Consider the following 26,550-nt stretch of genomic DNA (forward strand, 5'->3'; position numbering starts at 1 on the left):
CCCCCCACACCGCTGTCCATCTGCTCCCTCCCGCAGCCGCGCAGCAGCCTGAGCCCCTCAGCCCACCCCCCTCACCTGCCCGCCTGCCCCACCAGCTGCGCGCCATCCGCCACCCCACCCAGGCAGGCAGCCCACCCACTCAGCCGGGACATCCCCCGCACATACAGCCGCATGTCCAGCCTTCCACCCCGACCCGACCCGTGTCAGCAACTCTAACCCACTCCCTTCCAGCGGGTCTCTGTGCGGAGCCCCCTGCCCACGCACCTGCTTCCACCCAAAATCCATTCATCCAACCACACACCGATCCACATCCCGCCTCTTCTCTGCTCCAAACCCACCATCGTTCTCCGCACACCACTGGGCGACCGCTCAGGCCAGGCCCTCCCTCTGGGGTACAGATCGAGAGAGGTCACAGCATCTGCCCTTGAGGAGCTGCCGTGGCCCAGCCCAGGAGGCCTCTGCAGCTGGAAAGAGCCACCACCGAAGGCCTGGCGGTGGACAAAGAGGGTTGGAGAGCAGCCCCCAGCCAGGGGAAGACGGGTAGACTAGGCCGGGGTGTCCAGGGACCCGTACCGACCACTCACTGCATGCCTGGGGACACAGCTCAGAACCGCTGGCGTGCAGTGGTGCGGTGGGAGAGGGAGCAGGGCATGGGGGACGCAGCCTGCAGAGAAGCCAGGTGTGCGAGGACCCAGAAAACAGTGCTCCTGGCAAGGGGACAGAAGGTTCAGAAGGAACAGCTGGTGCTGGGGGACAGAGGCAACCAGCTTTCCAGTGGGCACTGTCCTCCAGCTGCCCCCAGGTCAGTCCCCTAGGAAGGCTCGCGGGCCTAGCCTGGGGGGAGGGGGCAGCCCTCCCTGTGTCCTCCCCACCCCCCTGCTCCCCCAGGGTCCTGAAAATGGAAGAGTTTTTCCCAGAGACATACCGTCTGGACATCAGGGACGAGAGAGAGGCTTTCTTCACTGTCTTTGACGGTGAGAGGCCACTGGACGCCCGGCCCGCTCTGGGAGAGGGGTTCTGGGATGGACCACGGGCCCGGCACGCTTAGGGGGGCGTGGCCATGGAGGGGTGACGGGGTGGAGCCCGGTGGGCGAGGGGTGGGAGGGTCACGGCTGGGCCTTGTGGAGGCGGAGCCTGGTAAGGGGCGGGACCATGGCCGGGCGGTTGCGGCGTGGGCGTGGCCACCCCGGGGCGTGGCCAGGCCTGACTGGGCGTGGTCGGGGCGGCCGGGGCTAGCCCGAAGTTCGGGCTCTTCCTACAGGAAATCACATCTGGATCTGCAAGCCCAGTGCCTGCAACCAGGGCAAAGGCATCTTCCTGCTCAGGAACCAGGAGGAAGTCGCTGCCCTGCAAGTCAAGACCCAGAGCGTCGAGGACGGCCCCATCTACCGCAAGATGCCGTTCAGGGCGCCTCGGGCGCGGGTCGTGCAGAGGTGTTGGGCATAGTTCACGGTGGGGCTGGGGCTGGCCGTGGGCCCCACTGGCGCCTGGGAGAGCTGGTGGGGCTCCCAGGGCCCATAGAGGAGTCCTCGGTCATGGAAAGCTGTGGTGCCCTCAGCTGGGCCCCTGTGTAGCTGGCAGAGGTGGGGTGGTCACAGATTGTCCGGGCTGCAGAGGAGATGCCCTCCACCCCAACCCCACCCACAGAGGCTCCTGCACATGGGGGTAGAGACCGGGAAGCCTTGGTCGGTTCGTTCCCCAGCCTGGGCACTGCCCCTCTGTCCTGTCCTGCAGGAAGGCCAGCCAGTCTCCCGTCCCCAGCGCAGCCAGCCCCAGCCTTCAGGCCTGGAGCAGAGCTGACCACCCCTCCCTGGCTCCCTCTGCCTCTGGACGCGATCCAGACCCTCAGCCTCACAGCAGGAGGTGGAGGAGCAGCAGTCTGGCCTCCCAAAGGTCCCTTTGGGGCTCCCCACGTCAGTGGGACTCTGCCACAGCTGCAGTCTGCGCCCCCCTTCGGCCCTGGCGTCTTGAGACCGACCGTTCCTCCTCTCGGGACGCCTCCTCCCACCATCCACCCTTGCAGGCCGAGTGTCGGCCCTCCCTCCTCCAGGAAGTCCTCCCTGCCCACAGGGGCCCAATCTGCTCCCACGCTCAGGGAGCCTAGTGAAAACTGCCCCCCCAGGGGGGGGGCTGCATGGGGGGGCGGGGCACCCCAGACACGTATGTGGGCTGAGGGTTGGAGCCAGGCTCAGAAGTGTCCCTGCAGAAGAGAGAGCCCACAGACACCTGGGACAAGTGGTGCTGAGGAACTGGTCTGGGCCCAGGAGGGGACCAGGGGACACAGACTAGGCTGGCCATGCCCTCAGCCCCCATGTGTCCCCAGGTACATCCAGAACCCACTGCTGCTTGATGGGAAGAAGTTCGATGTGCGTGCCTACCTGCTCATCGCCTGCACCATGCCCTACATGGTCTTCTTTGGCCACGGCTACGCCCGCCTCACCCTCAGCCTGTATGACCCCCATTCCAGCGACCTCAGTGGCCACCTGACCAACCAGGTAAGGGGACCCCACGGATGAGGGCCCCCTCTGCAGCCTTGGCACAAGATCACTGCTCAGCACACAGAAGGGAGTTCAGCTGTGGACTCGCTTTGATGGGGAGAGGCCACTGGACGCCAGCCCCGCTCTGGGGAGATGGGTTCACAGATGGAGCGCAGCCCTGGGCACGATTAGGGTGGGGCTGGACCTGGGGAGGTCAAGGTGGGCGCGTGGCCTCGGAGGGGAAGGGTGGAGGGTCAAGGGTGATGGGCGGAGGCGGAGCCTGATAGGGGCGGGACCACGGCTGGCCGGCGGGTGGGAAATCCGTGGGGAGGGTCTCCAGGAGGACCTCCGTGGAGAGACCCTGTGTGCAGAGGTCTCTGTGACAGGGTCTGCGTGGGGACCTTCCACGAGGATCTGGGGGACACTTGACGGTGGAGAGGGTCTCGGCAGGGGCTTGCCGGGTAGCTGGGGTAGCGGTGGGGGGCTCTGTGCGGGGCCCTCAGCGGAGGCAGAGCCTCGGGTGTTCCGGAGTGGTGGTCTGCAGGTGCTGCCCTGCCCCCAGTTCATGCAGAAGAAGAGCCCCCTGTACGTGCTGCTCAAGGAGGACACGGTGTGGAGCATGGACCGGCTCAACCGCCACATCAACGACAAGTTCAGGAAGACCAAGGGGCTCCCCAGAGACTGGGTCTTCACCACCTTCACGGTCTGTGTGCCCCTCCCGACACCAGCCCGGGGGGCGGGGGCTAAGGGTCAAGACCCCTCACAGTGGTGGGGGGCGCTGGGCCCAAGGCGCTCACACGTTCCTGGGGAGTGTGTCTGCGCTGCAGTGTGTGTCCCGTGCCTGTGCGTCTGAGTGGTGCGTGGGGCTGCTGGCCGCTGGGGGGCTAGTTACCCCTCCCTCTCTCTTTAATGGTTCACCTCCCACGGATTCACTACTCTAGGGTGTACAGTTCAGGGGGTTTAGTTGATTCATCAAGGTGTGCAAGGATCACCACCTGGTTCTTCCCACAGAAACAGCCACACCCATCAACAGTCACTCCTCATCACATCCCCCAGCTCTTGGTGACCATGCCTGTCCCCACAGATTACCCTATTCTGAACATTTCGTAATAATGGAATCCTACACGATGGCCTTTCCTGCATGTGGCATCCCTCATTCCTCTCTGTGACTCAGTAAAATCTCACTGTAGGGTTACACAGTTTCTTTGGATAAACATTTGTCACCAATGGGTGTGGGTTATTCCCACTTTTCGTCTGTTATGAGTAATGCTGCTGTGAATATTCATACACAAGGTTTTGCACGAACACATTTTCAGTCTCTCAGGTGTGCAGTCGGAATGCCGTGTGGGTCGTGCGGTAACGTACCTTGAACTTGTTGAGGAACTGCCCACTGTGCTCCACAGGGGCTGCAACATTCCGCACTCGCACCAGCAATGCAGAAGGACCCAATTTCTCCATATTCTCACAAACACTTGTTCCTTTTCTTTCTTTCTTTTCTTTTTTTTTTTTTTTAAGTCATCCAGTGGGTGTGAAGTGGTATCTCATTGTGGTTTTGATTTACATTTCCTTAATGATGAATAAGTTGGGCATCCTCTCACGCGCTTATTGGCCATGTGTGGGTCTAAGAGCTTTTTGCGTGTTCTGGATACTAGACCCTTCTCAAATATCGTGACTTGCGCGTATTTTCCCCCGTTCTGTGAATTGTCTTTTCACTTTTTTGATAATGTCCTCTTTCTTGCACCAAAGGTTTTGATTTTGAGGGAATCCAATTCATCTATTTTTTCTTTGTTACTCATGCCTTCAGTGTCATATCTAAGGATCCATCTCCAAATCCAAAGTCACAGAGATTTGTACCTGTGTTTTCTTCTCAGTTTTATCATCTTGGCTCTTACAGCGAGGCCACTGCTCCCTTTGGAGTTAATCTTTGTGTATGGTGGGAGGGGTCCGCCCTCATTCTTCTGTGTGTGGATGTCCCGCTCGTGGTCAAGGACACTGTTCTTGGCACACTGCTGGCACTCGACTGGTCAGGTAGATCTGGGTTTCTCTAGAATTTCTTCTTTTTTTTTTAAGATTTTATTTATTTATCTGACAGACAGAGATCACAAGGAGGCAGAGAGGCAGGCAGAGAGAGAAGGAAGCAGGCTCCCCGCGGAGCAGAGAGTCCAATGCGGGGCTTGATCCCAGGACCCTGAGATCATGACCTGAGCCGAAGGCAGAGGCTTTAAACCCACTGAGCCACCCAGGCGCCCCTTCTCTAGAATTTCTATCCATTCCCTTCCATCGATGTGCGAGCCAGGGTACACTGTTCTGACAGCTGCTACTTCCTTCACTCTGCGAGTGTGTTGTATTACACCGACTGGTTTTCATGCACAGAATCACTCCTGCATTTTGGCGTAAATCACACTCAGACGTGATCTGCTAACGTGCGAGCACGCTGCTGGATGTGGTTTGCTGGCATTTCAACGAGTGTGTCTGTGTCTACACACACCAGCCATACTGGTCTGTAGCACTCTCCTGCGTGCTTGGGATGTGTTTCTTTCTCTTCTTTTTTGGAAAGTTTGTGAAGAGTTCGTGTTAATTCTCTAAATATTTGGAAGACTTCTCCAGTGAAGCCACCTGAGCCTGGCCTTTTCTTTGTGGGAAGGTTTTTAGTGACCGACTTGTCTTGTGCTGGTCATAGGTGATTCAGATTTTCTGTTTCTTATTGGGTCGAGCTGTTAGTTTGTGCATTTCTTTCAAGTTATCTAGTTTGATTGGGAATACAATTGTTCATAGAGTTCTATGAATTATAGTCCTTTTTATAATTATTTTCATCTCTACGTAAGGTCTTCCTTTATTTCTTGAGTGTTTTCTCCGTTTTCTCGGTCAATCTAGCTATGAGTTTGTCCACTTTTCTTTTCAATAAACTAGCTTTTGGTGTCATTTATTTTCTTTATTGTTCTCTATTCTCTCATCCATTTATACCCATTATTTTTTTTTTAAGATTTTATTTATTTATTTGACAGAGAGAAATCACAAGTAGATGGAGAGGCAGGCAGAGAGAGAGAGAGGGAAGCAGGCTCTCTGCTGAGCAGAGAGCCCGATGCGGGACTCGATCCCAGGACTCTGAGATCATGACCTGAGCCAAAGGCAGCGGCTTAACCCACTGAGCCACCCAGGCGCCCAATACCCATTATTTTTCTTCCTTTGGATTTTCTCTTCTTTTTCTAGTTTATTAAGGTTTAAGTCTAGGTTATCGATCTGAGGTCTTTCTTCCTGTTTTTTTATAGGTGTTTACCTCCGTAAATTTCCCCCAAGCATTGATTTTACCACAATGCATAAGGCTCTATGTTCTACCTTCATTTCATTTGTTGTTAAGGGGTGTGCTATTTAATTTCCACAAACTTGTGGATTTTCCAATTTTCCTTCTCGCAGATTTTTTTTAATATTTTATTTATTTATTTATTTGGCAGACAGAGAAGGCGGGGGAAGCAGGCTCTCCACTGAGCAGAGAGCCCGATGTGGGGCTCAATCCCAAGACCCTGAGATCATGACCTGAGCTGAAGGCAGAGGCTTTAACCCTCTGAGCCACCCAGGTGCCCCTCCTTCTAGCAGATTTTTAATTTCATTTCACTGTGGTCAGAGAATATACTTTATATGTTTTGAACCTTTTCATAATTATGGAAACTTGGTTTCTGTCCTAACATTTTGTCCGCCCTGGAGAATGTTCCATGTTCACTTGAGAAGAGCACACACGGAACACACTCTGCTATTGCAGACGCCGGTAGTCTGCTTGGGTTATAGAGTCTTCTGTTTCCTTGCTGAGCTTTGGTCTAAATATTCTACCCAACGTTGAAAGTGTGGTATTGGTCTCCCACTGCTGTTAAACTGTCCGTGTCGCCCTTCAGTTCTGTTTTCCTTTCATGTATATTGAGGATCTGTTGTTAGGTGCACGTGTGTTTGAATTATTACATCTTCTGGATATAATATTATACAGTGTCCTTTTCCTTCTCTAGAAACAATTTTTGTCTTAAAATTTATTTTCTTATTTTGTCTTGAAATCTGTATCCGTATAGTCATTCCGGCTCTTTCGCTACTGTTTGCATGAAAGTCCTTTGACTTTCGGCCTGGGTCTTTGAATCTTATAGATAGGATATCAAGGGTTGTGTTTTTTAATGCATTCTTCCCATCTCTGCTGTGTAATTATAAAGTTTAATCCATTTACATTTGATACAGTTACTGGTAGGTAAGACTTACATCTTCTACTTTCTACTTGTTTTCTACACATCACATCTATTTTGCTTCTCAATTCCTCCATTATTGCCTCCTGTTGTAGTAAACACATATCTCCTAGCGTATCATATCTAGTGTCATTTCTTTTATTATATGGTTTTCAATTATTTTCTTGGCTGTTGCCCTGAGGGTTACCATTAACCTCTTAATCTATAACAGTTTAGTTTGGATTAATACCAAGTTAATTTCCATAGTATTAAAAAAACTACAAAAACCCTCGTTCCCATATAGTTCTTCCCTCCCTTCATGCTGCTATTTTCACAGATTACAGCTGTGTACATTGTGTGCCCGTCAGATGTAGAATTCCTGGTTGACAGTTTTTCCTTTCAGCGTTTGAATAGGTCATTCCACTGTCTTCTGGAATCCATGGTTTCTGATGAGAATCTGGCTGTGAATCCTATCAAGGACCCCTTATGACTCATCACTTCTCTCTTGATTTCAACATTCTCTCTTTGTCTTTTTGAAAGTTTGCTTATGATACGCTGGATCTCTTTGAGTTTATCCTAATTGGTGACCTTCTTTGGTGTGTAGACCTCTTGTTTGTTTGTTTTTTTTTTTTTTAATCAAATTTGGGAAGTTTTGTATCATTATTTCTTCAACTATTCTTCCTGCCTCTTAATCCCTTCTCTTTCTGGGATGCCCCTTACATATGGTGGTCTGCTTGATGGTGTCTCACCAGCCTCTGTAGCTTTGTTTCTTTTTTCTTCATTCCCTTTTTTCTGTTCCCCCGACTGGATAATCTCGATTGACCTATCTTCGAACAACTGTTAAGCTCCTCGAATTTCATTTTTTATTTACTATGTTTTTCAAATCCAGAACTTCTGTGTGGTCACCTTTTATAACACCCACCCCTTCCCCGATATTCTCTGTCTGGTAGGATATCAGGCCCATATTTTATTTTAGTTCCTTGCAAGTGCGGTCTTCTGGGGAGGCCAGCAGAGAGATCACAAGTAGCTACTATTTTTTACGATTTTTTTTGCAAGTCAACTCCATTCTGCTATCCCCAGGACTGAGAATGCAGACTTTTTTCAAGTCTAGCACCAAGTTGGGAAGTAGGGATAAAACCAAGGCAAGTTAAAATGCTACAAAGCTTGGTCTTCTTACCAAGATTCAAGATTTTTCTTCACAAACACTCCTCAGGTTGCTGCAAGCCTTTGGTTAGTTTCCAGGGTTCTGAAAAAGTTGATTCTGATTATTTTTGCCAGGTTGTTTTGTTTGGTGGCTTTTATGGAGTGACTTATTTTCCGATGTCCTTTCTCTGCCATTGTGCTGAATCCATGACCCACTCCAGTGGGCTGGTTCCGCCACTGAGACACTCGCTGCGGCCCCCAGTGAGCTCCTGTTGCCAAACCCGTGGGTCGGTTCCGGGTCTTCCTTTTCCCTGATGTGTCAGCCAGTTTGGACTAGCTGTTCGTTCCCTCGTGTTTCTCCCTCTGGCTTCCAGGGCCTTGCCCACTCCCTCTTGGCACCCTGCTCTGGGCCCCCCACATCCCAACTACTGCTCTCTGGAGGCCCAGGGCTCTGCTCTTTATCTGCACCATTGGTAATGAAAGTCTCCTGGCTCCACAGTTAAACATCTGGCCCTGACCGGACGCCTTACATCCCAGAGCTTATCAACAGCCATCTGCAAGCTCTTCAACATCTCAGACTCCCTTGTTCTCCTCCTCTTCCCAGGGATGGGGGCTTCGTCCCAAAGACTTAGGGATAGCTCTTTCACAGCTCATAACCCATTCATAAACCAGTCAGGTCAGCTCTGCCTCAAAATACATTCCGAACCAGCCCAGTACCGCCACCAACTCCCAACAACGCCCTCCATTTCTCTCAGCAGAGCAGCCAGTGGGCACTCACTCCTGCTGCCCTCCGGCTTGCTGCAGCCACGGCCGCCTCGCTCTCTTCCCCCAACACCTCGACACAGACGACATACACACTCGCACTTACAGCTGCTGCCCTTCCCCCAAACTCCCCACCCCTATCCCACAGACCTTCCATTCAGTCTTCAGTCCGCTCACTATTTCCTCACCGAGGCCCAACACCCACACCCTAGAACCCCCCAACCCGGTTTCGTTTTCTTCATCAGCACTTCTTGATATGCTGCACAGAATATACATGTGTATTTGTGTGTTTACATGTCGCATTTGTTTTCTCTCTCCTGCTGTGAGTGAGCTGCTCAAAGTTCTCTTCACTCCCGTCCCCCAGTCCCTGCCGTGAAGGAGCAGCTCCACATGTTTGCTGAGAGAATAAAACAAGAGTGAATGAGTTTCTTGCTGTGAGCCTGTGACTCAGTGTGAAAGTGTGAGCAGGTGTGTAGCCGTGCAGGTGGGAGCACAGGTGAGGGGTGTGGTGGTCGCTGCTCAGGCTGGGAGGTGTAACCAGGGGGTGACTGGATGTCACCCCTCCCTGCGCCCCCTCAGAAGCGGATGCAGCAGATCATGGCCCACTGCTTCCAGGCTGTCAAGTCCAAGCTCCACTGCAAGCTGGGCTACTTTGACCTCATTGGCTGTGACTTCTTGATTGATGAGAACTTCAAGGTACTTCTGCAGTTTCCTGGGACCAGTGGGGTTTGGTAGGTAGGGGCCCCCAGTGCATATCCTGAGCCGGCAGGCAAGCCCATGCGCGGGGGCAGACTCCACCACCCCTGCCGAGCTGGAGCAGTGCCCCCCCCCCCCAGAGCCTTGGCTCCTTGGGCAAATAGGAGCAGTGAGGCCACAGAAAAGGGGCTCCCCAGGTTCACTCGCCCTAATGGGGACCAAGGCTACAGCCTTCCCTGGGCCACGTGATGTGTGGGGACGATGCTAACCAGTGTTGGGCCCAGGTGTGGCTGCTGGAAATGAACTCCAACCCCGCCCTGCACACCAACTGTGAAGTCCTGAAGGAGGTGATACCAGGCGTGGTCATGGAGACGCTGGGTGAGGCCCTCTGCAACCCCCAGACCCTCAAACAGGCCCCTCCCTGCTTGCCCAGCTGTGGGTGTGCCAGACCCCCTTCTCCCCAAATTCACACGCCCGCAAACCTGGTTCTCCAACATCCAGAGGACCTACGTGGACACCGCACCCTCTGCTCAGGCCCCGCAGGAGAAGGGCGGCCCTGCCCACCCTCCCCACCACCCTGGTGCCGGCCACACCTCGTCCCCAGCTGGGTCCCGCCCCTCGGCGCTCTCACCCCCAACCCCGCCGGGCCTCAGAACCTCCACCCCACGGGGGGAGCGGGCGCTGCGTCCCCGCCGCCCCCACGTCCCGGCAGCCAATGCCCCCCGCTCACCCCCTCCCCCGCCGCCCCCAGACCTGGCAATCGAGACCTTTCAGAAGAGCTTGCGCCACCAGAAGATGCTGCCTCTGCTCTCCCAGCGCCGCTTCGCGCTCCTGCACAACGGCGAGGCGGACCTGTGGCCGCGCCTGGGGGGCCCCCGCGGCGCCCTCCGCCCGCCGCCCCCACGGCCAGCCGGCGAGGCCGACTGCTCGAAGCCACCTCCGCCCCGCGCCGTCGACAGGCCGGGCGCGCGCAGGCCCGCGCTGCCCCGGAGCCCCGGAGGCGCGCACAGGCGGCCGCCCTCGGCGCAGAGGCGGCCCCGACCGCCCGGCCCCGGCCCGGACGGCGCCCAGAGCGGGGAGCCCGGGGCCGAGCGGCCGCGCGCGGGCGCTGGGGACCCGGCGCGAGAGCCCTCCCCGGGGCTGGCGGCGGGGCGCAAGAACGCGGGGCTCCGCGGCTCCTAGCCGGCGGGCCGCCGGCGCCCCCGCGGGACCCATAAAGGCTACTTTGTTACAAAGCGCCTCGGCTGAGGATCGCGGCCCCAGCCCCCGGTGCCCCCCTGTGGCTCCTTCGCCACGCCCTTGCCTCTGCCCCACAGGCCCCTAGTCCACTGCTGGGATCTGTCCTTGGGGGCTGGGGTGGGGGGATTAGGGCAGCGGGCTGGGGAGTCTGCCCTACTGGGAGGGGAGGAGCTCCCCACAGCCTTCCCCTCCGCCCTCCTGGCGGCCCCCCGGCAGGGCCTGGGCTCCTATCACCCGACTCCCTCTGGGACTGACAGGAAGAGCTCCCGCAGCCCCACAACCCACGCAGCCCCTACTGCCGGACTCTCGGGTCCCCATGGAAAGGAGGGCTCTCTCACACCCAGCAGAGGGGGCTGCCCTCACCCTGCCCCGGCCCAGCCCCTTTCTGGGCCTTCAGAGCCCACGCCGGGGCTCTGCACCCCCCTTTGCCTCCCATGGCCCCTAAGATCCCACAGAGGCTGAGCACCTAGGCCGCGGGTGAGGGGCACATGGCCACCGCAGGGCAGCCCCGAGGGACGTGCTGGGCCAGCACTGGCCCCACCGAGGCCAAGCCATGCATGGCTTCAGTGTTCCCATTCCTCATAGGCCCAGCCCTGTAGTTGAGGGAGATTTAGGGCCTCGGATGTGTCCAGGCCTCCTGCTACCTCTAGATGTCCAGAGCCACCAATAATCCCCTCTCCCTTCCCCCCAGCCGCCACACCTTCCCAGGCCAGATGCTGGGGTCCTGGCAGCCCAACCCCCAGCCACCAGCCCATACCCCCACCAGCTTGTACACCTCCTCTGCTCCCTCGTACGCTCCTGTCCCTCACCCCAGCAAATGGTTACCACCGAGTCACAGATGCCCTCCTCCTGACCCACCGGGTCAGGGGCTGCTGGAACCCGCTCTCTGTTCTGCACTGGAGAGCTGGTGGGACCTGGGGTCCACAGGGGTCTGCGGTTCAGCCACTGCTGGGGGGGCACCACTAGGGGGCACTGTGCGCCAGCATGTCTCAGGCCCCGGAGCAGAGGAGCGTCGCCAAGGCAGGGACTGGCATCTCCCATCCCTCCCAGACCACTTGCAGGACCCCTGCCACCCCAATGTACTTTGTTGCACTCTAGGATATGGGGTCCCCAGACCAAAGTCAAGAAGTACACATCACCATGGGCCTGGGGTCCAGGAACCCTAATCTCCCTCCCAGCATGTCTGGTGGTCCTTCCTTGGGACTGGCCGAGCTCAGCCATGGGCCGCTGTGCAGCTGCATCTGTTGGCTCTGTGCTCTGAAAGCCAGGGAGGGAAGAGGACCAGCGTCCATGGCGTGGGTGTGCAGGAGGGGGTGCCCCTCCTGGGCACGCCAAGGGCACCCAGGCCCTTGTGAAACGCACACCTGCACCTTTGGGGTCCAGGCTACGTTCCCTGCTGGCATCCAGGCCACTCCACATTTCCTGACACAGCCCCTGGGACCTCTGTGCCCCATGTCCCAGCTCACATGCTTCACTCACCCCTTCCTGACACGCCATCAGCTCTGCAAGCCCCATGGGCCACTGCCCCACACACAGTCATGGCTCCTGACGTGGCCCAGTGGTGCCATCCCCAGAGCATCATCGACGTGGCGCTCACGGAGCAGCCTGAGGCCCCAGTGACAGCCTGCCCCCCCCCTCGGGCTCCCCCAAAGGCATGTCTGCTGCTCTGGAGTCCCTGGCACCCCCTAGAGAGCCCAAATGTCAATAAATGAAGTTTCCCAAGAACCACCGCTGTTCATCCAAAGCCCCAGAGGGGATGGCCACCCCCCTGCCCCCTATCTGGATCCCCCAGCCCCACCCCGCTCGCATGTGGCCCCGAAGGGCCCTCGCCAGCCAGAGCCGGAAGGACCGCCAGGAAGAGGAAGGCCAGAGATGGAGTTTGGGGTGCTGTGGCCCAGGGCACCCGAGCATCTGGAGGTGCGCCGTGGATCCCAGCGTCCAGATGACATGACAGGCGGCACAGAAGACGGGTCAGGGCCCGCAGGGACTCGAGCAGCCGGGAGTTTGATTTTCAAGGCAAATACAGGCCCTGAAAGCTGAGTGTCTCTCTCTCCCCCCCACCCCTTCCTCCCTCTCCCTTGCTCCCCCTCCAGGGGGGGGTGCCTGGGGCCCTGCTGGTGGGTGGAGAGTTCAAGCAGTGCCTTCTGCTCTCACCCAGGCACCCCCCAGGGACCCCCACCATCCCTGAATCCTCTGGGTGGATTCCTGCGCCCAGCGCGGGCCCTACCCCTGGCGCCCACTGGGGCTTCCTTTAGCCCCTAGCAGAGACACCACGGGGTCAGCTGACCACCTCCCAGCAGCCGTGGGGCTGTTTCAGCCAAAGATCCCACGGAGTCCCAAGGTCTCTGAGCACACCCCCCCCCCCACTCCCTCCCGAAGCCTGTGTCCTTCAGAGAGTGTGTGTCTGAGAAAGGGGTCTGGAGCACCCCAGGCCTGAATCCGCATCTCTGGAAAGCACCTCAGCACCCAAAGCTTCCTGGAACCCTGAGCCAGGTGGGGGCGGAGGCCTTGGCTGCTGTCTGCCTGCCCCAGTGCAGCCTCCTACTGAAACACAGGCCTAGCGCCTCCGGGAGCCAGTCCCTCTCAGACCTCCGAGCTCAGCCCCACTGGAGGAAGAGTGGCTCGCTCCAGAATGTTCTGAAAACCACGAGGTGGGGGCCCAAGAGTGATGGCCCCATGCCCTGGTCAAAGCCCTTGCATGACCAGGCCTGGCATGTTTTACCAATGGGTGCACATCCCAGCGCCTGGTAGGTAGCCGCGGACCACCCGCCTCTGGACGGCTCCCGGACGCTGCCCCAGGACTGTTGCATTGTCCCCCGCCCCTGTCCTGCTGAGGGGGTCCCACACGGCCTGAGTCCAGATCTCAGTAAAGGGAGAGGCAGGAGCCTTTCCCACCAAGGTGAGGGGTGGCGACTGCGTGGGAGCTGCCGTGGCCGGAAGCTCTTCTGGGAACCACGGGCGGCCTTCAGGCCCTTATCTGAGGTTGAACACACCGTGGACTGCTCTCCCCGGGGAGGAGCTGTGGTTTTCCGGAACAGCTGGAGAGCTGGGCCTGGGCTGTGTGTGTGTGTGGGGGGGGGGGGGGGGTGGTTTCAGGAGAAGCAGAGCGGGGCCTGGAGCTGGCCTGGGCAGAGTCTTATGGTGGGGTCCCTCTTGGGGCTCAGTGACCCAGGAGGACAGGTGGTCTGCCTGGGCACATACCTGCCCCGACTCCAGGAAGCTGGGCTGAGTAGGAGGGGGCAGGAGCCTCTCAGCAGCCCCTTACCTCAGCGCTGGTCCCCACCCTTCCCCCCACTGTCCCAGGCTCTGCCCCTCCCCGTCGCCCACCCACAGTTCCGTCCCCCAGAGCCTGGATAGACTTGCTCAGGCCTCAACTACCCAAAACCCCCAGGGGCAGCCTCTGCCCACCCTTGCCCTGGGGTCTCCACTTGTTTCTCCAGCCCCTGAGCCCTGGGGGCCCTGCACAGACTCTTTTTTTCTTTTTTTAAAGATTTTATTTATTTGACAGAGATCACAAATAGGCAGAGAAGCAGACAGAGAGGGTGGGGGGAAGCAGGCTCCCTGCTGAGCAGAGCGGAGCCCGATGTGGGGCTCGATCCCAGGACCCCGGGATCATGACCTGAGTCGAAGGCAGAGGCTTTAACCCACTGAGCCACCCAGGCGCCCCATGCACAGACCCTCTTCACCCAACAGTCGTTCTATAAATCACAGAGACCAAGTCTCTCCATGCACTCCCTCCCTGTTCCGTGTCCACGGAGCTGGGGGGCCCTCGGGGCCCACACAAGCTTGCAAGTCATGGGGTTCTGGCGGCTCTGAGGACGGCAGGAGCAGGGTGGGCAGATGGAGCTGGGTTGAAGGAGAGGGGGCGTCTCTGGGAGCGGCATGGGGGGGGTAAAGAGTAGGGACCCATCCAGCCTCTGCAAGGGTTCCCCTGAGCCCTCCTGCCCCCCCCACCCCGCTCTGGCCGCTGGCCGCGTCCAGCCTCGGCCCCGTTCTCCACCTGGGCCTTGGAATCTCCCAGCCTGCCTGGTGCCGCCCCCGTGCTGACGGTGGGGTGCTGTCACCCCACACGGGACCCCCCCCATGGGGAGTTTCCACGCTGAGTCAGCCGGCAGATAGGTCTCGCAGGACCTGGGTGTGTGCCGGCCGGAGTGTCGTCTGAAGAAGATCTGTGACTGCAGACGACCCGAATCTCCCACCAACCCCCACCCCCAGCCACCACCACCACCGGGACTGCTGAGCCAGGGCTGGGGAGCCCCTGTGGAGGGTCCCGGAAGCCCTGAGCATCCATGTGCCCCACCGGTGGGGGTGGAACTGTCAAGTGACCCAGGTGACAAGAGAAGCCCAGAGGAGAGCTGGCCCCCTGAAGCAGGGGGGACAGGGGTGGGCAGGCGGAGACCTAGCCTGGAGACAGAAGAGGGGCCAGGGGCGTGACCAGCAGGTCCCAGAGCAGTCTGCTGGGGCCCCCGGAACACAGCATGGTGTCTCCCACGGTCCCCTGACACCCGGCCAGTCGACCTGCGCTCTCTCATTTATTAGCTAATTCGCCCGGACCCTCTTCTGCAACGCGGGCTCTGGGCGTGCCAGGGCCTGGGAGCCAGCGGGCACGGAGAGGATGTTTCCCATGTGAGTGAACTCAGGAAGGCACCGTCAGCACCCCTCCTTCCAGGGGTGGAGAGGCCACACTGCGCCGAGGTGGGGAGGGGGTGGGGGTCACGAGCCTGGGCATAAGACACGCAGCGCTCTCCGCCGCCTCCTCGCGGCCCACCGGGACTGAGTGGGGCTGAGGGCCAGTGAGTCCGGGGGCCCTCCTGGGAGGCAGGCAGGCAGGAAGGGGGGTGTGGGGGCGCTGCAGCTCTGGGACCGTGGGCACGTGCTGGCGCCTGACAGGCCTGCTGTCAAGACCAGCCCCCACCGGCCTTCCACACCCTGGACAGCAGTGCCAAGAAGCCCTTATCAAGCTGCAGGTGCCAGGTCCGTGCGGAGGCTGGAGGACACGGCTCAGCTGCGATGGGCAGGAGCCTAGAGCGACTCGGGAGGTGGTGGGGGCGAGCAGCAGGTCTGGCCTAGAGGGTGGGGGCCAAAGACAGGGACCGCAGAGGCTGCCCTCCTGACCAGGAAGACTTGCCTGGAGAAACGGGCCTCGCCCTGGACTTGGGGCCAGAATGACACAGGGACAGACCCCTCCCAGGAGCCAGCAGACTGTGTGACCAGCACAGAGCACAGAATCCAACTGTCCCAGACACCAGGCAGACTGCCAGGGAGGGGGGTTTGGACAGGGCAGCAAAAAGGCACACAGGACACGTGTCCATCATGCTGCCCTTCCTCCAGGAAGCCTTCCAGGGTCCCTGCTGAGCGCTTGGGCCAGGACTAGAATGGCCCTGACTTCTGCCCCACCCCCGGCCCCGCCTCGGCTGGAAGGAGCCGGCCGGGGTGGGGGGGTCCTGGTAGGGGCCTCGCTCCCTGCACTGCCCACCCCAGAACACGGCCACTCAAGTCGCTGGACAAGTGTTTATTGAGCACTGCCTGCAGCCCAGTCCTGCACCGGGCCCAGCCTCCTGTCCTGGAAGCCAGGGGCCCACAGACATCACAACCCCAACAGGGCCAGCAAAGGAGGGAAGCAGCCACGGCTGCGGCTGTACGCCCCATGGGGTCTGGCCACAGCTGCTGCCTCTTCTGCATGGTCTGGGGGACTGGTCACTGACACCACCCCCCACCCACTTCCACCATCGAGGGGAGCAGGGCCGGGCCCAGAGCTGGGGCCCCACAGTGAGTGCAGAGCCCTTGTTCCCACGGGCCAGCCCTGGGACGTGTCCTGGGGGGGTCCGAATCCGGGTCGGCCGTCGGAGGACAGCCAGCCTCACACCCACAGGTGCCTCAGGCCCTTGTCCTCGGGCAGCGGCTCCCCCCGCTCCTCCTCAGGGAGCTGGCAGCTGCAGGCGTCCTCGGCGGGCGGCGGTGCCTCCAGGAGCAGCTGGGTCTCTGCAGAGCGGCTGCGGTCAGCAGGCAGGCCAGGCACCCACCTCTCCCACCCCAGGGGCACAACAGACCTGGGGGCCACACGCGCTGCCGTCTCAGCTGCCAGACGTGCAAGCCCAGCTGGGCCGCACTCAGGACCAGGACGCAGGCGGTCACGGAGAGGAGGACGATGGCCAGTGTGTCGTGCGTCTCAGCGGGCGGCAGCCCCAGGCTACACACGGCATTGTGTGTCTTGTTCCCGGGAAACACGGGGGGGTGCCCAAACTGGGAACAGCTGGGACACACAGAAGAGCCCTCCGTCAGCCCTCGCCCACCCGAGCGGGACTTCCACGTGGCTGCTGTCCTCCGAGTGGGAGGCGGGTCACCAGGAAGGACAGGAGAGGCCCCTCCCTCAGGAACTGGCCACCTGAAGGCCCCACCAGCACTCACTCTGACCAGGGTCTGCAGCGACCTTCCTGGCCTCCAGAGAAGGTCCCTGTGGCACAATCGACACACTCAAAGCCGAAATCGAAGTTCCCTGGAGACAGACAGACCGCTGGGATTTGCTGGGGTAGGTGAGACAGGGTCCCTGGGGCCTGGGGCCTGGGTCCAACAGGTCTCTGACGCCTGCGACACTGAGGCCCAAAATCAGGGCTCAGGTGTGCCCCATTCCAGGGCAACCATCTGTGGGCAAGGCAGACTTGGGGGGACCCCAAGGCTGTGACCCTGAGCTGGTGGGGGTCCCTGGGGGATCTGGGAGAGGAGGGGAGTGCAGGGGCCTGTCCACTGGAGGCTGGAGGTAAGGGAGCCCAGAAGGGGCAGAAGTAGAAACCAGGCCAGAATCAGGCCAGGCCTTACACTTGGTCCAGCAGCCGGGAGGGCAAGCGGCCAGGTTGGGTCCCGGAGACAGAAGGTGAGGCTTGTGCCACGAGGGCCCTCAGGCTACACCAGGCCCCTCCCAGCAGGTAAACAGGCCCCAGGAGAATCTGAGCTGCTGCTTCCAGGAAAAGGTTGCCCCCCAGACAGGGCAAGAAGGGGCGGGCGTGTCCCCATACAAACATACAGGGTACAGGGAGGACTGGCCAGACAGCCCGTGGACACCCCAGGACTCCCCCAACCAGCCCTGAGGAATGCCCTGGAGCTGCACCGGAAGCCTGCGAAGAGAGGGCAGGACTCGCTGCAGCCGCGGGGGTGCCGGGACCCCATCTGGGTCCAGACGACAGGCAGCCAACGGCCACACCCACCTGGGCTTTGCCACGGAGCTGCCGGAGCCTGCCTGCCCAGAGGCCACGCACGTACCCGCCACACACAGGCACTTCCTTCCACACCCTCGTGGCGCTCGCCACACACCCACCGCCGTGAGCTCTGGCTGGGCCCTGGTCAGACCCCCAACCCGCTCAGGCCGCAGCTGCCGCCGACTCACCATGGGGCCGCACCTCCTGGCCCGGCGGGCAGGCATGATGCTTGCAGCTGGTGCACTGGGGGTCCCCGCAGTGGTACCCGGGCTCCACACACGTGCAGTCCACCTCAGAGCAGGGCTCTGCTGAGCCGGAGAAAAGCCAGCCCTCTCAACAGCTGGGCCAAGCCCCTCCCTCCTCAGGACTCCCCCCACCACCCCACCAGGGCCCCCCAGAGGGAATGGGCCATCCACACCTCCACCCTTAGTCACCCTTAGAGGTCAGAGGGCTCCTGTCTGGGAGCCAGCACCCCAGTGGGGTCCCGCTGTCTCCCTCCCCCACAGGCACCCCTGTGACCTGGCTGTGTCCCCCACTGCCTTGAAGCTGCTCCCACCCAGGGTGGTTGTGACTTGGCATGTGACCAGAACATGTCCCTGCTGGGCAAGGGGGCCGCCTGGGGGACCTACTCCCTCTCCCCTTTCCTCCTGCCTGTCCCCGCCTGCCGCACTGAGACTGGGACCCTCAGAGATCCCCCTTCTCAACCCCCAGGCTTCAGCAGGGTGACACTCTGGGCTGTTTTCCCTGCAGTATTTGTCCCCAGGCGGGCACATGCCCCTCGCCCCTCACCCATAGAGGCAGGTCCGAGGCAGAGGTGGGGCAGAACTTGTGCTGGCCTGAGGGGCAGAAGCCGCTCAGTAAGAGCTGGGACAGCTTTCCTCCGCCTTGGGACCCAAGACTCTCCTTGGGGAAGGCTCTCACCCCCTAACCCCTGGCTCCCCACATGGCCCCTGGCCCGAGCTGAGCTCCCCTCTGCTACACGCCCCTCACCCATTGCCCAGGGTCCCTGGGCTCCGGACCCAGAAGATCTGCCCGCCACGCCGTGGAGGCCGGGTCCGAGCACAGGGAGAGGGCGCGGCGCTGCTGCGCTCCGAGACAGGCTCCCCGCGCGCCTTACCCTGGACGCACGGGCGACAGCAGCGCGCGTCCGTCCCGGTTCCACGCAGTAGGCGCTCGGGGCCGCAGCTCAGACCCCCGGCGGGGCGCTGGCCCAGGCCCAGGGCGCAGAGCAGCGTGACGCCGCACAGGGCCGCGAGCGCGCCCCTCGCCTCCATGGCACCCATGGCGGGACGGGGCCGGGAGACTTTAGGGGATGGGCCCCGCCCCGCCCCCATCCGGGCACGCCCAGACCCCGCCCCGCAGGCCCAAATGCCGGGAGCGGGGAGAAACGGTTCGCATCCGACCCCCGTGACCCCCGGCAACCCCCGATTCAACGGGCGGGCGGAGCACCGGGGGTCGCAGCGACAGCTCCGTGTGACCGCAGCGGTGACGTGTGGCTGGAGCTTTGTCCAAACCGCAGAAGGCACAGCCGTGTGGGACCCTCAGTAGACCCGGGCCCTGGAGCCCGTGGGAGCCCCGCGGCCGCTGGAACAAAGGGCCAGGCGGGAGGGGGACGGGGGGGGGGCAGGGGCACGCGGGAAATCTCGGCGGCTGCCCCTCACGCCGGATGGGAACCCAGAGCTGCTCTCAGTAGAAGGATCGTTTTCCAAGTCAGGGGAGCCCGCCGGTCTCTGCCCTTGGCAGCGCACAACCACAGGGGGTGGGGCCTCCAGGAGACTGTGTGCGGGCCCGCGCAGGGGTGGTCACCTGGGGGTTCCTAAGTGTCCCTGCCCTCTGGTCCAGGAATTCCTACCCGGAAGCTGAATATGCCCCCACATGTGTGTGTGGGGGGGTAGACCCTGAACATAGCTTGCACCGGCGCCCTCGCCGGGCTGGACTGGAAGGGAGCAGGTGGGAGATGTTTTCTGTTCTAGACTTGCAGCCCATCAGGCGGGCGCTGCAGGTGCTAAGTGCAGACGGCGCCCTGCGGTGGGTAGTGCCCACGGGTGTGCTGGCGCAGGGACCCCCAGGAGGACGGTCTGGCTGGGGACGCTTCCCTCGCTGTGTCCCCTCCGTGTCTGGCTGTTTCCCCTACCCCTGCCCCAACTTCCTCAGGAGAGCCCCAAGGGCTTTTAAAGATCTCCAACTACCTGTCCTCTGCGAACCCTACAGACCCCGGAACATCATGGTCCTACCCCACACCAAGAGGCCCCCCATTTTCCAGGGATGGGGACAATGCCCCCTTACTTTCTGGGGATCAGGACACACCCCCTCACTTGGCCAACAAGGTCTGACCAGGCTCCAGGTCACACACACACACACGCACACTCACACACACATGCACACGCACACTCACACACTCTCACGCACACACACACTCACAGCTTACAGCTCTCAGGAGCCACCCCTCACCTCCCAACCCAAGGACCTCCTCAGATCTCAGGACAGGCCGCTAGTAAGGAGAGGTCTGGGCATTGACTAAACCTCCAGGTGGTCTGCTCAGGTCCCGGCACAGACTGCTGGGCTGGTTCCCACCCAGACCTCTCCAGACGAATCTGGTCATCCCGGGGCAGTGGAGGGCCAGCCCCTGACCCAATTTTCTGTGCCTGCAACTCACCGTGAGACTGTCCCATCCCCCGCCGCCTCAGCTTCCCCGTGCGGCACAGAGGGCTTCTGGGGCCCTGCCTCCTCCCGTGAGCCTCCCTGGGGCCCGGGTCTCAGGAGTGGGACTGTGCTTACGGCTCTGGGCTGGAGGTACTGGTCTCTGAGGCCTGCAGCTGCCACCCGGCCTGATGGGCAGCTGTTCCTTTCCTGAGGGAATGGACAGGAATTAGCCATGGGTGACTCAGCTCGCCAGGTCCCAGGATACACGGCTCCTCCGCAGGGGGCAAACCTGGTGGTGCAGGGAAGTGAGGAGGCTCTCGGGTGGGCTGTAGCTCCAGGCTGCCCGAGGCTCCGCGGAGCCCTGGGATCTCCCACTCCAGGAGATGGGTCTGAGCGCGGGGATAGAGCGGGAATCCAGAGCGGGAATCCACGCCCAGAACCCGCAGTTCTAGACCTTCATCCGCTGCTCACTTCAAAGACCTGAGGGGTCAGGTTTGGGGCAGCACAGGGTCACCCCAATTCTGGTAAGTTCTTGATATACTGTGGCCCAGGAACACATGATCGATACCCTACAAATGATGCTTGTCAGACTGTGCCATGGGTCAGCTGCTCCTTCTGGAAGCGGGGACACGGTTAGAAGCTTCTGGAAACAGTGGGGAGGAGTGAAGGTGAGCTGGGCAGGAGGAGCTCCGTGCAGAAAAAGTCCACGGGAAGGGCCCGTGGGCGGGCAGGAGAGGAAGAGTCCTCCGTGGCTGCCGCCCACAGCTGCACACAAAGCAGACAGCCCACGTTCAATGCCCACGGAGATAGCGGCTTCTGAGCAAGGGCCCTCGGAAGGCAGGAGTGACGTCAGCCCAGCGTCAGTGCCTGCATCTTTCTTGCCCCGGCCCCTCCGGAAGCCCCACCCCACCCCCACCAACCCAGCCACAGGCTCTGGGGACGAGGAGAGCCTCTAGAGCTGGGCAGCCAGGGGAGCGGCGATCTTTATCTGCTGTGTTTTCCAGGGCCCTAGGCCGCTCACCACACTTCTGCATTATCAGCTCTTCCCGCTCACACGTGTCCCCTGTTCCTGTTAGCAGCCGGCCCCTCACGGAGGCCAGGCAGAACCAGAGGCGGGTGGTGCCTGCAGAAGGGGACCCGACAGCAGGGCCGGGTGGGGACGGGGTGGGGGCGCAGAGGGGGACAGCGGACGCTGGGCAGAGCCCTAGCTCGAGGCCCAGGCCTGGGGTCATGCAGGGCCTGGGGTGGAGACCGTGTGAGGGTTTTCAGCAGACAGGTGGGGGGAGGGGCTGGAGAGTGCTTAGGGCTGGTGTAGAAGCAGAGAGAAGATGAATCTGGCCCACGGCAGGTGTGGAGCTGCCAGGTGAGCGGAGGGTGTCCTGGCTGAGGGAAGAGCTGGAGGTGTGGGGGGGAGGCCTCAGGTGCAGGATCTGACCCCGACCCTGCCCCGACCCTGCCCCGACCCTGCCCCTCTACCAGGTCCCCTAGCACTTCTCTGCAGCCTCCACACTATGCTGGTGACCACTATCCCCAGATCAAGGGTGCGGGTTTGCCGCCTGCGCGGAGGGTACGGCTCACGTTGTTTTGTCCACTGCTGCGTCCCCCCCCAGAACACGGGGAACTCAGTGGGGCTGAGCATGGGACGGCTCTCTGTCCTCCCCTGGCAGCGTCCAGACCCCGGGGCAGAGGGCTCAGAGGTTTGAAGACACATTGGATGGGCCTCTGGGGTGACCCTGGGGAGAAAGATGGCCCAGGAAACAAGGAGGGCTGGTGGCCAGGGCTCGGCCGACATCAGGGCCAGAGTCTTGCGCTGGCCGCAGTGCCTTTGGCTTCAGGTCACCCAGCAGCTGCGAAGGACGCTCACCATCTGGCCTGGCAACCCAGCAGGAGGGGCACCATGGTCACGGACAAGTCCTTGTCTGTGGGACTCTACTGTCGATGGGCATCGGCATCGGGGTTTTTCAGCATTCACCCCAGGGCCAACTGCGGCTCAGCTTGATTGGAAATCTCCACTTTCCCAAAGCAGCGACACCTAAGCTTCCCCACTCACTACCCACGACATACACGCAGGTCTGGCAGGCATGGGATCTGAGAGGTCTCGAAAAAGAATGGCTCTTGAGCTCTCTGCTCTGCAAGGACACACAGAGACCTGAAGGGCTGTCCTCAAACATCCCCTTTGGGGCCTCCGGACTCCGACCTGCTCCCATTAGTGCTGGAAGCTGTGGGCTCGCCGGGGGAGCCTAGGGCCTGTCCACCCAGGTGCGGGGCTCGGAGAAGCGGCTCCTGGATGCCGCCAACAAGCCGCGGGGTCATTCGGTCCCCCAGGACATGTATGTGGCCTGCCCACCCCCGCGTCTGGAGCCGGGACGTGCTCAGAGGAGGGGTGAGGACAGGGGTGCCAGGGTCTCTGAGGGGGTCCCATACCCCTGCCGCGGCTGGAGAGGCCCCCCCGCCAGAGTGGGTCTGGCCCTGGCACTCCCACCATGGCTGTGTGGCACTCAGCCCGCGGGCAGCCAGTCGGAGATGGTTCGCCAATGTCATTTATTGGGGGGCCACCCTGGGCGGGGAGTATGCACGGCATACGTAGCAGAGCCCTGGGTGCAGGCCAGGAGCACCTAAAACGGTGCAGGGTGGGGGGGTTATGGGACACAGCGGCCTGCGCGTGGGGGCACCCCAAAGCCCCTCCATGTCTAGCAGGCCCTGGGGGCACCCAGCCGGTGGGGGGAGCACTAGCTGCTCCAGTCTTGGCTCAGATCTTGGCCAGGGCGGAGTTGGCATCGGAGTGCTCCTCCTGGATAGGGGTCCGGAAGCTATTTCCACCTGGGGAGGGGAAGGACCGAGGCAGGAGGTGGGGGAGGGTCACAGCCCCCATGCGTGGGAGGCCTTCGGGGTCAGGGTCACACGGGGTACTCACTGGGGGGCAGCCGCCAGGCTCTGTGGTGCAGAAGCAGCGCCAGCGCGGCCGCCACGGGAGCAAGAAGGCCCAGGCCCAGGCCCAGGACAGCAGCCAGCTGGGGGCCTGCGGGGAGGCAGGGCCTGCTGGGGTGGGGTCCACTGGAGCAAGGGGTCCAGCCCCAGAGGGCCTCCAGGAGGGCAGAGGGCACCCCCAACCCCCCTCCCTACCCCCCTTTTCCTTGCCCTGTTGGGGGGAGGCCAGGCACCCCCCTTACCCCTGGGGGGCTCTGCAGGGGGCGTGAAGGGCTCCTGAGAGGCCCTGGCCCAGGCTGTGGTGGGCTGGGTGGTGGGGGGCCAGGCTGGGGGGCCCTGGGTCTCCCATGGCAGCGTGGCCGGGGGGCTCCTGTCCTCACAGACAGCATCTGAGCTTTGACTGGCTGGCCGCACCGTACGCTTTCCTTTCAGGGTACAGCTGACAAAGGCAGGGGTACTGTTCAGGCCGGAGCCTCCGACCCCCAGCCAACTCCTCCCAGAAGGACCCAGAATGAGGCAGGACCAGGGACGCGTGGGGAGCAGTGGCCATCAGAGCCCCCCTGGGTCCTGTCAGGCAGCATCCCACTCCTAGCCAGGGGACAGGCCAAGGACCTGCCCAAGCCCCACAGCCCCCAGGGACCCCTGCCCCACCCTCTCCCCGCTCACGTCCTCACGCTGTGCTGCCCACCCTGCTCTCCTCCTGCCCTCCGTGGAGGCCCCGGCTGTGGATGCGGCTCTCACGGTCTCCCAGGGCCTGGGACAGAGGCATACACTCCTCACCCCAACCCGGCACCCAGGTTGGCCCAGGGCTGAGGCGGCGGGCAGCATGGGGGGGCCAGGAGTCACGAGGGGCCAGGGGACAGGGGCCTCCCAGGCCACTCACTTGGTCCAGGGCTTGCAGGCCTGGTCGTCCCCCGGGGAGAAGTGCCCCGGTGGGCACGGGGCACAGTCTGCAACAAAGACAGCAGGACGGTCTCCTCACCGCCGCCTCGGGGACCTGGACGCGGCTGCTGCTGGGAGCTAGTCCTGCAGGGCTGGGCGCTCCCCCGCCACAGCCTCCAGAGCCGCCTCCCGGCCCGCATTCCGCCCACTGGCCCCGACCCGGGCCCCCCGTCTTTCTTGGCCTGGCCTGTGTGTTGGGGGAAAGGAACTCGGTCTGACCTGTGGGGCTGGGGGGCACAGTGGCAAGTGACAGCAGGTGATGTGGACGACGGGCTTCCTTGCCAGCCCCAAGGACCCCCCGCGGGCACGCAGACCCTGCCCTCTCGTGCACACGCTGCCCGCCGCCACCCCCGGGCTCACCGACGCCACGCTTGAAGCCGTCCTGGGGCTCGGTGCCTGGCTTGCAGCCGCAGACCGTGTCCTGTGTGGGCGTGCATCTCTGCTTCGGTTCGCTCCCACTTCCTGGGGGGGGTCAGGGGAGGCGGCCACGGTCGGCAGAGCCGCGGGCTGCTGTGCAGGCTGGAGGACGGGGGCCGAGGGCTCCCGGACCAGCAGCCCCCTCGCCGCCGTGCGGGGCTCACGGGGCTCCGGGCTCTCTCCAGTGTCTGGATGCCACGTTCCTTCTGGCCACGTGGCCCGTGGGAGGCCCACCCAGGGTGGCTTTGGCCTCCCTTCAACCCCCCGTCAGGCCCACAGCAGGACCCTCGGTGGCGCTCGGATCCCGCTCTGGTTGCCTGCCACGGCCAGCCATTGGGCACGTGCTCCTGCCTGATTCCTCGTGGCCTCAGCACCCCCCTCCCTGGGAGGAAGGAGGGGCTCCGAGGGGGCCCCCGTGGTGCAGTAGGCCCCACTGTGGTTTGGGGTTTGTCTCTGCGGCTATGGGGACCTCCTGGGAGCGCCTGGGGGGGGCGCCAGGGACTCGCTCGGGGGGTCTGGGATCCGGTCCGGGTGACGCTCACTCTGATTGCACTGGGTACAGGGTTTGCAGGGCTCATAGTTCGTAGCCTCATTGTAGAAGCCAGACCGACAAGGGTGGCACTCGGTGTCCTGGCCTCCGCTGCAGCGTCTCTCCATCCCATAGCCTGCAGCGGGAGGCAGGCCGGCCTCAGTGAGGCTCCGCATCCCCAGCCTCAGTCCTGGCGGCCCAGGGCCCTGGGCCTGGCTGCCGGTCCCCCACTCGTCCCCCACTCCGCCGGCCTGGGTCCCCTAGCCCATGACCCCCGTGTCCCGGGACCCCATCTGCTTGTTCCCCTCTCCCCCACCCCCATCCCCGTGTGTGTCCCATGCCTAGGACCCCACCCTCCTGTCCCAGCCCGCCCCCCCCACCGGGCGCCCTCCCAGCTCTGTGGCCGGGCCGCTCACCTGGTGGGCAGTCCTGACAGCACCTGCCGTCTTTGGGGTAGGCGTCCCCCACACAGGTGAGCCGGGCCGCAGCACCCAGCACGAGCCCGAAGAGCAGGAGGGCTGAGGGGGGCCCGCGGGGCCGCCAAGCCTGCACGAGGAGACGAGGATTCATCGCAGGGCAGTGCAGGAGTCTGGGGTTTTTCCTTGCAGGATGTGGCTATAAGGGCTGCGGGGGAGGGGTGGGGAGGGAGAGAGGGGGAGGGACCAGGAGGAAGGAGGCCCAGGAAGGGCTGGGGACCCCCGACCTGGGCTGCGGCAAGAAGACGGCTAGTCCGGCAGCAACCCTCCAGGCTGCGGGCTTCTCTCCTGCCCTGGGCCCTCCTCGCCTCAAATACGCCCACTAACCTGCGGCTCAGTCAGCGGGCAGTGGGGCGCCGACCCGGCTCGCAGACCTGGGGCCAAAGTGAGGAACTGCAGCCGCCAGACCCCTGGTGGGGCCAGCACATCTAGTCCGCATCCACCGTCCACACAGGACGCCCCCTCGCCCCACCTCACCAGGGGCACGGTGCCCCTTCGGCTGGGCACACGGGTAAGCCTCCTGCTCTGGCCAGACGACCCCTCCACAAGCTCGCTCCCTCTGGGCGCCCGCTTTCCCTGCGGAGGGCAGGTCGGACCCCTTGGGAGCAGGTGTCTGCTCCTGCAACCACCGCCCCCCGACAAAAGGCTACACTCATGGCAATCCTCACCCCTCAGCAAAGGGGTGCACAGAGCACACGGGTAAACTGAGGTAGCACCCTGCATCAGGAGACAGGCCTCACACCATCTGGACCCTCCACGGGGCACCGGCTCAAGGGGAGAGCAGCCCCGAACTCCAGAGCACAGTCCCTGGCCCAGGCGTCCAAAACCAGCTCAGACGGAGGCAGTGGTCAAGAGGTCAGAGGGGGGGAGCGCGGCAGGGGTGTCGGCGGACGCGGCAAGCACACG

At 61.9% G+C, this 26,550-nt stretch overlaps 3 protein-coding genes across 4 annotated transcripts in view; 1 reads left to right on the plus strand and 2 right to left on the minus strand.

The window, feature by feature from the left end:
• The window catches only part of TTLL10 (tubulin tyrosine ligase like 10), a 54,604-nt gene extending 44,145 nt beyond the window's left edge, over positions 1–10,459 (plus strand). The window contains exons 9-15 of the mRNA XM_059376254.1: positions 889–974; positions 1,262–1,433; positions 2,324–2,495; positions 3,040–3,180; positions 9,161–9,277; positions 9,562–9,655; positions 10,029–10,459. Coding sequence (XP_059232237.1) covers positions 889–974; positions 1,262–1,433; positions 2,324–2,495; positions 3,040–3,180; positions 9,161–9,277; positions 9,562–9,655; positions 10,029–10,459 — 1,213 coding nt within the window. The remainder of the gene's footprint in view (positions 1–888; positions 975–1,261; positions 1,434–2,323; positions 2,496–3,039; positions 3,181–9,160; positions 9,278–9,561; positions 9,656–10,028) is intronic.
• A 4,387-nt stretch (positions 10,460–14,846) lies between these two features.
• On the minus strand, positions 14,847–20,359 carry TNFRSF18 (TNF receptor superfamily member 18). Of its 2 annotated transcripts, none has more exons than XM_059375161.1 (5): positions 18,827–20,359; positions 17,898–18,017; positions 16,925–17,012; positions 16,567–16,769; positions 14,847–16,498 (listed from the first exon to the last, which is right to left on the minus strand). In XM_059375161.1, the coding sequence occupies exons 1-5, from the start codon at positions 19,041–19,043 to the stop codon at positions 16,377–16,379; spliced, it is 750 nt and encodes a 249-aa protein (XP_059231144.1). In that variant the 5' UTR covers positions 19,044–20,359; the 3' UTR covers positions 14,847–16,376. The 2 variants fall into 2 exon arrangements, with proteins under 2 accessions (XP_059231144.1, XP_059231145.1); XM_059375162.1 differs by having other exon boundaries at positions 14,849–16,498; positions 17,898–18,014.
• Positions 20,360–20,732: 373 nt separating this feature from the next.
• On the minus strand, positions 20,733–25,747 carry TNFRSF4 (TNF receptor superfamily member 4). Its single transcript, XM_059375160.1, has 7 exons — positions 25,585–25,747; positions 25,182–25,304; positions 24,583–24,684; positions 24,164–24,230; positions 23,523–23,719; positions 23,267–23,371; positions 20,733–23,172 (listed from the first exon to the last, which is right to left on the minus strand). Exons 1-7 carry the CDS (start codon positions 25,736–25,738, stop codon positions 23,102–23,104), a joined length of 819 nt encoding a protein of 272 aa, XP_059231143.1. The 5' UTR covers positions 25,739–25,747; the 3' UTR covers positions 20,733–23,101.
• Between the last annotated feature and the right edge of the window lie 803 nt (positions 25,748–26,550).

Source organism: Mustela nigripes, chromosome 14 (genome assembly GCF_022355385.1).
Source record: "Mustela nigripes isolate SB6536 chromosome 14, MUSNIG.SB6536, whole genome shotgun sequence".
Lineage (NCBI taxonomy): Eukaryota > Metazoa > Chordata > Mammalia > Carnivora > Mustelidae > Mustela > Mustela nigripes.

What these genes read in the sequence shown, in the direction of transcription:
- TNFRSF18 (XM_059375161.1), bottom strand. Translation starts at nt 19,043, where the DNA reads ATGGGGGCGGGGCGGGGCCCATCCCCTAAAGTCTCCCGGCCCCGTCCC. An exon ending in CTGTCGCCCGTGCGTCCAGG is followed by an intron (nt 18,018 to 18,826) that starts GTAAGGCGCGCG and finishes TCTCCGGCTCAG; the next exon opens with CAGAGCCCTGCTCTGAGGTG. An exon ending in CGCTGCAGACCCTGGTCAGA is followed by an intron (nt 16,770 to 16,924) that starts GTGAGTGCTGGT and finishes TGTGTGTCCCAG; the next exon opens with CTGTTCCCAGTTTGGGCACC.
- TNFRSF4 (XM_059375160.1), bottom strand. Translation starts at nt 25,738, where the DNA reads ATGAATCCTCGTCTCCTCGTGCAGGCTTGGCGGCCCCGCGGGCCCCCC. An exon ending in CTGTACCCAGTGCAATCAGA is followed by an intron (nt 24,685 to 25,181) that starts GTGAGCGTCACC and finishes GACCCCCCCCAG; the next exon opens with GAAGTGGGAGCGAACCGAAG. An exon ending in CCCTGCAGAGCCCCCCAGGG is followed by an intron (nt 23,372 to 23,522) that starts GTAAGGGGGGTG and finishes GCCTCCCCGCAG; the next exon opens with GCCCCCAGCTGGCTGCTGTC.